The 13,261-nt window shown below is 38.5% G+C and overlaps 1 protein-coding gene across 34 annotated transcripts in view; it reads left to right on the forward strand.

The window, feature by feature from the left end:
- celf2 (cugbp, Elav-like family member 2) overlaps positions 1 to 13,261 on the forward strand; it is a 156,984-nt gene that overhangs the window by 102,234 nt on the left and 41,489 nt on the right. For all 34 annotated transcript variants that reach the window (XM_051891341.1, XM_051891351.1, XM_051891333.1 and 31 more), the window contains 2 exons: positions 274 to 470; positions 11,931 to 12,013. In XM_051891341.1, coding sequence (XP_051747301.1) covers positions 274 to 470; positions 11,931 to 12,013 — 280 coding nt within the window. The remainder of the gene's footprint in view (positions 1 to 273; positions 471 to 11,930; positions 12,014 to 13,261) is intronic.

The raw sequence follows: 13,261 nt of genomic DNA on the forward strand, positions 1-13,261 counted from the left end.
AAACACAACATCAACACACACACACACACACAAACAATACAGCACACATGCTGAGTGTAATAACACTGTTGTGATTTTAATCAGCATTTGTGTCTCGGTGTCTTCCTGCTTTAATGAGGAGCAGTTGTCGATCTGTCCGGCCCAAATTTGATCTCGCTGTGAGCTTGGAGACCAACCTCTCTCACTCACCTTCCTTTACATCTTCCAGTGTTTTCAGACCACAGTGTACACGGTTTACACTCCATAACGCTTGATTTTTCTCTCTCTCTGCAGTAACGGTACAGCTGGGAAGATGAACGGCGCCCTGGAACACTCAGACCAGCCTGATCCGGACGCCATTAAGATGTTTGTGGGTCAGATCCCTCGCTCCTGGTCCGAGAAAGAGTTAAAGGAGCTTTTTGAGCCGTATGGAGCCGTCTACCAGATCAACATACTGCGAGATCGCAGTCAGAATCCACCACAGAGCAAAGGTAGTGTGCGTTTCCTGTCTTTAATGCATCACACACACCATCGCAGCACGTGCTGCGTCATGTAAACCTGCTCACATGTGTAATGTGTTAGCTTGAGCCTCTGACTTCCTGTTTTGCTTCTTCACTTCCTGTCTGTCTGTTTCTGCCTTGGATTCTCCATCCATATCTTTCTCAATCTCTCAAAACAAAATTAGGAACCTTTAAAATAGCATAATGAGGCACTAGAAAAGTTTGTTCACTTGAGCGCAAGATACTGCAAAAGATGCAAAAGTCAAAGAAATAAGAAAGGAAAACCTTGCAGAATTCTGTGTGAATAGCCCCTATATGTGCTATTAAAGGGTTAGTTCACCCAAAAATAAAAATTTCTGTCATTAATTACTCACCCTCATGTCGCTTCACACCTGTAAGTCCTTCGTTCATCTTTGGAACACAAATTAAGATATTTTTGATAAAATCCAATGGCTCAGTGAGGCCTGCATTGACAGCAAGATAATTAACACTTTCAAATGCCCATAAAGTTACTAAAGACATATTTAAAACAGTTCATGTGACTACAGTGGTTCAACCTTAATGTTATGAAGTGACGAGAATACTTTTTGTGCGCCAAGAAAACAAAATAACGACTTTATTCAACAATATCTAGTGATGGGCGATTTCAAAACACTGCTTCATGAAGCTTTGAAGCTTTACGAATCTTTTGTTTCGAATCAGTGGTTCGGAGCGCGTATCAAACTGCCTAAGTCACGTGATTTCAGTAAACGAGGCTTTGTTACGTCATAAGTGTTAATTTCATACGTCATAATTTCAATGGTTCTCGTGACTTTGGCAGTTTGATTCACGCTCAGAACCACTGATTTGAAACAAATGATTCGTAAAGCTTCAAAGCTTCATGAAGCTTAGTTCCAGCCTCCTGCAGACCACTGGCTGAACGTCTGATGCATATGGAACACTTAACTGTAAACACTGCAGGTTTTTTCGAAGTCGCCATCTGATTGGTTGAATTCTACAGGATGTCCAGGAGATGTGTGTCGCGTTCTTTAGTGGTCCGCCTGGAAACAAAGATGCCGTGACGCCAAACCCCCTCTTGAAATAAGAACGCTGTTGTGTTTACAGCTATGACAATGAGCGCTTATCAGGATCAAACGCTAGATTTTCAAAAGTATGTGAAGTATGTAAAGTTCACAGCATAGACTCTTTAAAATACGTCCAAGAGTTTTGCGCACCGGTCTGTTATTGTAGGGACAGCGACATTACATTTTCATGCATCTAAACATGGTGCAGAACAAAACAAACTGTGATTGGTTGCTTTACATGTCAGTCAGACGTCCTCTGGGCGGTCCTTGGCCAATGGAAGCTGCTGTGGAGTCCAGACCTTCTCCTGTCAGTCTGAAGGTCTGGCTGCGCAAGAGGTCGCACTAGTCTGATTCCTCATTCACCGGCTAAATGAGGTGTGTTTTCTTGGTTAGCTTTTGGTTTAGCTTTAGCTTTATTCATCATAAACAGTTTGTAAAACCCATACAAACTAATTATCGTCAACATTAATAATTAAAACGCAATTATGATCAATGCCAGTTAGCTTCCACTGTGGTTGTATAATTTGCACGGCATCAACTCAGAAAGTCTGAAAAGAGTTTCCCACTCATAATTACGACATTGTTGTGGTGTTCATGCCCGGTCCTCATAAATATGATCATAGAGTGCAGTAATGTTCCAAATCAGTCACTTATGAGGTTTAGTTTTGGTTCCGATGGTGCCTATGTAGGCGGTAGACAGCGAAGTAGCTCGCTTGGTTTCAGAATAGCACTAAAGCGTAGGCGTTAACCTCGGTTCTGTGGAGTTGTTAACACTCAGACAGGAAGATGGCATGTACACGTTCACAATGCCGCCCATCCTCTCACTCTTATGGAGGATGAGTCAGGGCCGAGTGGGAGAGCATTACTCAAGTCCTGTACTCTCTTGCGCACACACAGGCATTGCAACGGGTATCTCCGCCAGAGCCGAGGTGTGTGATTGGCTTTCAGACACGGTGATGAGTGCTCCTGTAGTTCAGTTAGCTGCAGTTAGAGTGCCTCTCTCAGGTCCAGCTTCATCAAGGCCTCTGACACAGCCGCTGGGCCGTAATGGCCACCGCTAGCCTTCAGCTCCACTCTAACCCATTTTCATTTAGGAAAAGGTTGTCTGTGCGTGGCTCCGGCTGTTAAATTAGACCGTATTGAAAGATTTCTCCACCAACAAAGTCGCAAGGTGAGCGTTAACTTCCCGCCTGTCTCTCTGGCACTGTCTTTCCCTGTGGCGTCCACCAATTAGAACAGATTTTCTCTAAAAAAGGATTTGGCTTTCCATTTTCTCCCCCACAAGGACAGTTTTTCCACCTTTTGAAATGACCAATTAATGGGTGGATTATATTAAGAAAAGTGTGCCAGTTAACAGGACTCAATTTGAAGTGTCCTAAAGCAACACATACACACAATATTAGATCACAATTAGATCAATCTTACTCCAGTTCGCACACACTTAACTTGAGTTTCCATGACTTTTCAATGACACAAACAACTAGTTTAATACATAACCTGCCCACAAGCAAACATGACACATTGCAGTCTTTATTTAGCTTTTCTTTAAGAGTTTTACACTTATTTTTGGGAACTTGCTTCAACATCTGAAATTTATTTATTTAACAAATAAAATTCAATTCACGCATATCATATTTGAAATTAATATACATAAATAATAAAAACATAATATTTATACAATAAATATTTAGAATTAGGGGTGCCATGATATACCGGTATTGACGATAACCATGATATAAAAAATTCTTACCTATTTTAAGGGTGTGACAATATATCACGATATTTAAAATGAATAGTACACAGTGCCAGCACTTGCTTGACATCCCAAAGTACAATAGGTGGCGGACTACTACTGCTCTGCAAAATCATGTTGTCCGATAAGACAGTAAGTTGCAATTATTTTGCTAGTCCTGAAACGGGTACATTAACCTGTCAACTGCTGACGCCTTTCTGTGTTTTGTTATATTTACGTCCCTTGAGGCTTTTACTCAAAAAATGTGCTTATTCAGATAAAAACTTATGGATTTTTCCTTCAAATATCTTTAGAGAGGAGTATTTGTGTTGTATTTTTATCCAAAATAGGGTGATGTCATTATGGAGCGCTAAACCCTCTCATGTAATTTGTTTCATTCATACTCAACACCAGAGGGCGCCCTCGCGCAGAAAGTCCACAAGTGAGACCCATAGAAGTATTAGGGCCAGATTTACTAAACAGGGCCAATTAGCGTGAGCACAATTCCAAAAAAAAAAGCCAATGGGAGTGGAAAGTTCTGCGCGTGATCTACTGACGACATGCAAATTAAAGAACAGACGCAGCCGGATCATTTCCGTAATGACCAATGCATCTGCCGGTTAGCGCCTGGTTTAAGACTGGCTTTTTTGGGGGGGTTAAATAATGGCGCAAACACCAGTAAATTGACGAGCGCAAATCATAGTAAATCACCTTGCATGCTTCGTTTAAATACTCTCCTCCCATAAATTTTGCATCTGAAAGGGAAACTCCTACAAATGCATATGCAATAAGTTCAGCCGCAAAAATAACCATGTCCACACCTTTTCTGCGCTAATTTCTTACTGCGTGTCTTTAGTAAATCCCGCCAAAAGAGGGTTTGCGCTGGCGCAAGCTGTTAGTAAATCTGCCCCTAAACTTGTGACGTTCCAGGAAATCCCTAATATGGACAAAGACATCGCTTTAGCTGAATAAAATGCAGAAAGAGACGCTTTGACTGATTAAACATGAAGAGAATTAACACACCATTATGACAAACAGTATATGGTTTATCCGTATTCTTCAAGTCATCTTTGTTTTTTCATAAGGGTGATGCATATTTAATATGCAATGCTAACCGACATAGACTTTATCACTGTATAGAATACTTTAAAATAATTTAATTTCTTCTTAATTCAGACAATTGTTGTCTCAATCGTAATTGTTGTATGCAATGGTGTGATTCACTGGCTAAAAAAGACCGCAAAACACAAAATAAACAAAAGAAAGAAGAATTTGACTAATAACATTGTTTTGTTTTTTTCAAAGTTTTTACTTTCTATAGATATTGCGATATATTGTTACCTTGAATTCTTTTGGCCACGATAACCGTGGTGTGAAAAATCTAATATTGTGACAGCCCTAATTTAGAATATATTAAATTTGTATTAATCCAGTATATTTTTTAAGATGGACAGTAAAAATAAAGTGGCTGGAGTAGCTTTGTTTTTGCATGCCACACTGTCCGCCAAGTGTTGCGTCAGTGTTGCATCGTAGCAGTGTAGACAACTGGATTATATTGGAAGCAATCTATTTTTGTATCTTGAGTTGTGGTTTTGTTAGCTTCACGCAGTGAGGACAATATTCCACACCCTTGGCCACTGACGTTAGTGCTTTTTTGGTTTAAGACTTGTAATATTCTTTCAACCCAGATACAACTTTTCTTCGGTGGAAATGTACCAAACTGTTACAGATTGGGCACCAGCACCCAGTGGAAAAGTAGTCACACTCGCACACATCCCAGCAAGAGTGCATAACTCCGCTGAGTTGCAGTCTCAGCGGTGTAATCTACGTTCACACACATGCTGTGCCAATTCATAGTGGGACGTCACGTCCTGCGCCCCTCGTATGTCCCTGCCTGGCCGCCATAGCCTGAGCATCAGCAGGGAGGTGCTTCCGAACAGACGGCCTCACTGATCGCCTGCCCTGCTTGTGTGTATGTGTGAGAGAGACTAGAACGAAGCGTAGAATATAAATGCACCCAGAGGTGAAGAGCAGGAATTGTTTATCAGAGCCGGGCTGCAATTTAGAACGGTCCTCACACACGCACACACATAGAAACAGACTGTCCCTTGTTGATTGAGTGATGCGAGAGCGGTCCAGGGCTAAATGGCCCTGAGCAGCTGGGGTTCTTTAGTAAAGATGTATTCCTGTCTGCCTTTGAAGTCCGTCACACACACACATACGCACGCCTACATGCTCACAAGATGAATGGATGCGTTTGTGTGTGCATCCTTTTCAGTCCCTGGACACGTAGCACAGCCACAGAATGATACAAGTGTGTGTGTGTTTGTGTGTCCTCTAAGGCCAAATGCAGATGTGCTTTGCTAATGTATTGAAATGTATTCTAACAGATATATATATATATATATATATGTGTGTGTGTGTGTGTGTGTGTGTTCGTGGAATTAAGTCCATAACTGTAGGGCATTGGACAGTCTGTCTCGTATAACAGATCAAAAACGGAATCTGGGAATAATTGGCATTCAACTCGTTTTCATTTACAGTCAACACGAAAATGGTATTCTCAAGCTGTTATACTTCCATAATGTGACACATTTTTCGAGTGAAACGAGATGTAAAACGTTAAAGGCGGTTCGTTTTATCCATCAATATGATGATATTATGGAATCCGCCCGTCAGCGAGTCTCAGCACGAGTACGGACGGTCACGGAGCTCTTGAGGCGGTTGTACGCCTCGTGGTTTTATCCTGTCTTATCTGTCTCAGGTGAGGCTCGGGCTTTCAGACCGTACGTCAGCAGTCCTGCCACGTACGGATGTGGAAAACACTTTGAGGATGACGGTTCTGACCTCTTTGCCTGGGATTGTCAAAAGTTTCCAGTGTCGCAACACGATTAAACATGAACCGCTGTCAACAGCCAAGGAATGTGTCGCTGGCAGAGTCAAGAAAGGCTATGTTTCCTTCACTTTTGCTGACAACACAAGAATGAGCAAGATATTATTGGCTGACTTTTTAATGTATTGGCGTTGTTTTGGATGCAGCGTTTTAACTCTTTGCAATCACACCGGTGTGATCAGTCTTAGCTGGTCCCTGGTGTGCACGATAACACCGGTGTGATTAGAATGGTCAGTGCATCACATGATCAACTGCTAAATTCAAATGTGCTTTCGCACTTTGGCTGACGCTGAGCCAAAGCCGCACGTGTTCAGCGCTTTTTATATATCACAAATATGCAGTGTTTTCAACCACATAATGTTTATTTTAGGTTTCAGACATTTAAATACACACTACTACTACTACTGTGTACTAAATTAAGTACTAACAAAACAATGCATTTACAGTTTGTAAAATACACACTGATGTCTATGGAAGTGGCAATAACAGTCCTTTCCATTATAATTAGACAACATGTTTTATTCATATCAGATACACATTGTGTAAGTAACTTTAACACATTGTTTAAGTAAGTTTACTCTATTCTTCTCCCAGTTCACCTGTTCTCTTACTTTCATGTATTTCGGGAGAAGTGGATAAATTCATGTGTTGTAAATCCAACAGATACGATTCTCTGAACTGCGGCACAAATGAACATGGCAGCGGCCAACGCACGTATAGCTCAACTAACGCTATCATTATAAAGGTGTTTAAACAACAAAAAACATCCACTTGCACTTATTTGACAATTGGAATATCAGATATTTCATGCTATAGTTAACAAATTTGTGAATATTTTGATTAAAAAAAGGAAAAATGAAATAAAAGCAGATCGTCAGTCATACAGCGCTATTGTGGCTGCGGTGTGTCACATGACAAGCAATGACATGTCACCACGGAAACAATAAAGTGATATGATCTGAATAACAGTCGCCTTGAAAAACTCACCCTGGGGGGTCAGCCAGAATATATTAAACTTACATGTAAAAGGGTTAATAGTTTTGGACATCCATATGTTCTAGAACAGGAGAATGGTATGTAAAAACTACGAAGTCCCTAAAGTGACCTTTGCAAAAATTTAAAATATACAGACTTTCATGGCTTGAGAAATTTTGCGTCCTCACAAGAAACAATTCATGTGCGCATAGGAATTTTTGTCGTGCTCATGCGTTACAATTTCCAGTTTATGTATACTAACCTATTTCCTTTGCGCGTCACTGCCATTTTACTATGAAGAAAACGAGAGTATGGATGTGAATCAATCAATCAATCATCTTTAGCCCAATAGTTTTAATAAACTTTTTAATGGCAAAATTTAGTAACAAATAAAAAAAATTGCTTGTTAGGGAACCCCTTCCTGAAATCTGAAAGTACCCTAGAAAGATACAACACAAGTGCAATTTATTATTATTATTATTTTCCCCACCCTAGCACCATCCTGCAGGATATAGTTTAAGCAACACAGTAAATTAGCACATTAAATGATCAATTGTTAGGTCTCAGGTTTGTGGATCTCAGCTATATTACAACAGGTTTGAGCATGGCTTATTCGTCATAGCCGTCTAATTTCTTAACTTTATTCTCATCTTTACCTTCACTGGTCTTACGCAACTATACGGTGCATTCCAAGTCTTGATGGTGTGGAGTGTTACTTAATACTGCTGGAGTATTATGGGCTCATGTAGTATTACTGTTAGAGTAGCTGTGGAGTGTTTAGGCTCATGTGGTATTAACGCAAACCCCTGTACACAAAACTCTTTTGAACACCCCCCCACCACCCCTATATCAAATGTTTCACAATTTTTTGTTATACCTACAGGACATCTTGTTTGTGAAAACAAATTTTTGTCTGTCGTTTATTATAAACTGAAGCTCATTCATGGCCATAAACTGCCCACTTTCGCTTTTAAAAACAAGACCAAACAGATTTAAGGCCCATTCACAACAAGAACGAAGTTCAATTTTTTTATTTTTTTTATAAGCTCACATTGCAGTTTTGTCGTCCGCTGCTTTAAATGCTCAAGCTCTTTAAAGCAGGATAGATTCAGATATCGTTCATCAGCTCGATAAAAATCGTTCTGAAAGTAATTTTTAATGATATCATTCCTCTGTGCTGTTAACATTATAGTTGTGGTGTGGACTCTGCTATTCTTTTAAATTTAGAAACATTTTAAAACTATATCTTTGTCATTATAGTTATCATCATCAGTGTGAACAGGCCTTTAAGCTCACAGTTTTGAGATAACTCTTGGTATTTTTGCCTAAAACATTCTTCAGACAGTCAGTGAACGCTCTGAGGCTAAGGCTACATGTCTGTTTAGTAGATTCTTGCGTTTTGAGGTTCCTATGGTACCCTAATTCTAGATACAGTTCCACTTTGAGACCCCTGGGGTCAGTGTTTTACTTCAGGCACAATGATGATTGATCAGAACAGGGATCTCATTAACACTTCAGTTCCTGGGTCACACTTAATTGGAATTGAACCTGCAACCTTTGCGTTAATGGCCCAGATTCATTAAGCCCCCCAACCACGACCATTGTCAATGTTGACTGATGGGAAAGTTTCATGCATGTTGGGAGTTTAAATGTGTATGATCGCTTACTAGTGTCTTGTGTGTGTGTGTGTGTGTGTGTGTAACACTGGGAACAGGGTTGTTTTGGCCACAGACTGGACTGCACTGTTGCCAGGGACGAGAGAGTCCTTAGTTTATCCTGCCAAAATTCTCCCTGGCAGTAAAAGGGGATTCAGTTCACTCATTTTTTTTTTCTTTCTTGTTCCTCTTCTCTTTTCTCTCTAAATAAAACATGCCAGCACTTTCAGCTTGCTTTAGCTGCACACACACACACACATATACAAAGGTCCCCAGCTGATTCTTTCTGTTAGTCGGCTCTGTATATCTTCCCGTGTGTGTGTGTGTGTGTGTGTGTGTGTGTGTGTGTGTGTGTGTCTGTGCGTGTTTTGACATATCAGGACACAAATTTGTATGACATGGGTATGACATAGGTATTACAAGGAGAGGGTGACTTATGAGGACATTACCCCATGTCCCCATTTTTCAAAAGGCTTATAAATCATACAGAATGAGTTTTTGTGAGAAAGTAAAAATGTGCACAGTTTCCTGTGATGGGTAGGTTTAGTTGTAGGGGTAGTGTAGGGGGATAGAAAATATGGTTTGTACAGTATAAAAACCATTACGCCCATGAAATGTCCCCACAATTCACAAAAACAAACATTTGTGTGTGTGTGTGTGTGTTTAATGTGCGCTTCTGCACTCCAATGCCTAGTCAAGGACAGTGATGTGTGAAGACACATACTGTACATCTACTGGTTTTTATTTTTCTGATGAAGGACAGAGCCTTTTGGTTCATCTCTCTTTTTTTTTTTTGGTGGATACAAAAAGCATCGTGACTTTGTGGTTGTCAAATGTTACACGTCCATTCAGTGTTTCCTGCACCACTTTACAGTGCTGAATCTACAGTGCCATGGCACATATTTTGTATTTAATTCGAGTCTGAATGTGAGTTTGCAGTCTGAATTGAATGTGATGAGGTAAAAAGCAGTGCTTTTAGTATTATTTATATGCTATTGTAGTATTTACTAATATTCGGAATATGCCTTTTTAAAAATGATTTTTATATTTTCATTTTTTGTTTTAATTTTAGTTTAAGTTTTAGTAATTTTATGTGCTTTTGTAATTTTTAAAAAAAAATATTTTTCTATTTCTATTTGGCTTTCATTTATTTTATTTCAGTTTTAGTGTTAGTAATTTTAATACTTCAACTTATTTCATTTCATTTAGTTGTCAAGGCATTATTAAGTTTTTTCATGTAATATTTGTATTTTATTTTATTTCAGTTTTATTTGAATTAACTAAAATGATTTTTAATAGTTTTAGTCTTAGTTTTAGACTTAGTTCAATAACAAGACTGTTTGGTAAAAAGATAAATAAAACACATCTTTGCATTAATTTATCCTCACAGACTGTACAGAAAAACATGATGTGACCAGTGTAGTCCATTTCATAAGCAAATAACTCTTATGAGCGTTATTTTTTTTTATTTATTGAATAGTTCAAAAAGACACACATACTAGCAGGGCTTGGAGAAAAAATCGATTGACCTAATTATCGCAAATTTTCTTTTTTTACGATTAAAATCGATTTTAGTCCTTGCTTATTCACGAGGTGGACAGAAGTTACCCACTTTTGTTCCAACATCAACATTGACCGCCACAAATAGATTTAAACTGTTCCAAAAACGGTTCTGGTGGGATGTGTGGGAGAAGCGCTGTATCCTCACTTCATGAATATTATATAGTAATGAATGCACTGAAAAGCCCACGCTCATGTACGCTTTGCTTTAGATATCATTGCTGATAAAGAGAGTATAAAACAGTAGAGCTGCACGATCTCGAATCAAACACCTACGCGATCCTAAATGAAAACAATTCGTCTGTCTATTAAACCTTTGACAAAATTATGTCGCAACGTTCAAATCTGTGTTGGCGCTGCCGCTGATCCAGAGAGAGCAGTTATTATTTCAACCTCATAGTATCATTATTCTGTGATATAATAGTTCAAATGATCATAGAAGTACTGTGATAAATGTTTATAGTTCAAATATAATCACTGATGTCTGAGGTAGCGATCAAAATAGTTATTACCTTTTGAAAACGGCGCTTCAAATTACGACTGTATCGTTTACATTGTTTCACCACTAGATGGAGACAAATGACTTTTAAAAACGCTGTCATTGAATCATTTATTCAAGAGAATGTAGTACTGTAATGTATGATGCTTCTGAAATAAAACTTAGAAAGATGTAATGAACTGTTTTTGTACATATGACTCATCTTAAACATCATGTACTGTCTGTATAAGTGTATGATTCAATGTTTCCCCATGGTCTAGTGTTAATAGCAATACTTGTAGAATTGCAATTCTTAAAAAAATCACAATACATATCGTATCGGCACCCAAGTATCGTGATAGTATCGTATCGGGAGATAGATGTATCGGCCCAGCCCATGAAACAAAAACTACAAAACGTTGGTCGCTTGGTTTCTGTCGCTGCGTCCGAAATCGAATATGTCCCTACTATATAGAATGTGAAAAACTGTACACCAAAAGAGTAGTATGTCCCCTGATGACTGGTAAAATAGTGTACTACCTCCACCGAGATTCTGAAGTGCACATTCGATGGACACTTTACTATCTCATGAGACCACAGGAGAGGATTTATAAATGGCAGTGAAGCGTGACAGTAACAACATGGTGGATGTAGTACGTATGAATTTCATTCATACTAGCCACATTCATACTATATAGAACATACTTTTTTAACCTTCACGAAGTAAAGTCAAATTCAAATGTAGAACCTATTTAGACAGTATGCGAATTCAGGCGCAGCATATGTCTTAGGTGCCAAGCTGGGTAGCCCCGCCCACAGTGAAATCTCATTGGTCCAAAATGCCGCTCCATATGGCTGTTTATTAAGCATCAAATATTAGCCTCTTTCCTCTCATTCTGCTTGTCTTTCTCTCCCTCATCCCTTATCTTTTCTGTGGTGTAGTTTGGCAGAGATCTGTGTGACAGCAGTGAGATTGTTTTCTCTCTCAGCAGGTAGTGAGACGAAAAGAAAAAGATCAAATTCACTTGGCTTATTGCATGCTTAAAATGCTTACCTCTCTCTTTCTCTTTCTCTCTCTCTGTCTGTTTTCCCAGGGTGCTGTTTTGTCACATTCTACACACGGAAAGCTGCCCTGGAGGCCCAGAATGCACTGCACAACATAAAGACCTTAACTGGGGTGAGTGTTTGTTTATCTGCTCATGTCTGTCTCTCTCTGAAAACTAGCGAGGCAGAGAATTCCTTATTCAAAAGATGACATTTTCTAGTTTTTAATCTGCTTTCCTTTGTTAGAGGTGGCAATTCAGGAAAATGTATGAAGTTGGGTTGAGGAGACAGGCAACTTTAATGAGTTTATAATTTGCGAGTGATGTATGTAGTTGTGAAATCAGAGCACTTGCCCTCGAAATCTGAACACAAAATGGTCACGTTCAAAAATTTGGGGTCAGTACAATATTTTTTGAAAGAAATTAATACTTTTATTTAGCAAGGATTCATTAAACTGATAAAAGTAACAGTAAAATTGGTTCTATTAATCAAAGAATCAAAGAAAAGCATGTATCACAGTTCCCTCAAAAATATTCAGCACAACAGTTTTCAACATTAATAATAATATGAAATGTTTCTTGAGCATCAAATCAGCATATTAGAATTATTTCTGAAAGATCATGTGACACTGAAGATTGGAGTAATGATGCTGAAAATTCAGCTTTGCATCACAGGAATACATTACATTTTAAAATACATTAAAATAGAAAACAGTTATTTTAATTTGTAAAGATATTTCACAATATTAATATTTTACTGTATTTTTGATTAAATAAATGCAGCCTTGGTCCTTGGTGAGCATAAAAAAACAAAAACAAAAATCTTACTGACCCTAAATTTTTGAATGGTAGTATATTTTATAGGGATGCAACGATTTTAAAATTCTGTTTGAGACCAAAAAGCCAATAACTATTTTCATCTTGCGGCTGATAACCAATAAATGGTGAATATTAAAATTCTACACTATTTTTTACCAAAAAACAAAACAAAAAGGAATTTATAAAAAATAAAGTGGGATTTATACAAAAAAGTACCAAAAGGTTACTGTCATCTGTAATAAAATGAAAAGTATATAGTCAAAACATTTGATGAAAACATAATAGTGTTGTTGTAAAATTGACAGATGAACTGTATTCATGCTTTTATTGTCTGCGTTTACTCATTGTTTTCTTATCATCTTTTTGTTTAGTTAGAGATGTTGTTTTTCCTATTCCGAACTCTCTAGCCCACGGCAGACCTAGAGATGTCACATAAGATTATCATATCAATTGCTGCCATAATCAGACTGTCTCTGAACGGCGTGTGTGTGAAGGCTAATGTAGGACATGTCTGTTAAAGTATCCTCCAGCTGTGAACGAATTCATCTCCCTCTCTCTCTCAT

This window comes from Ctenopharyngodon idella, chromosome 4 (assembly GCF_019924925.1).
Source record: "Ctenopharyngodon idella isolate HZGC_01 chromosome 4, HZGC01, whole genome shotgun sequence".
NCBI classification, from domain to species: Eukaryota; Metazoa; Chordata; class Actinopteri; order Cypriniformes; family Xenocyprididae; genus Ctenopharyngodon; species Ctenopharyngodon idella.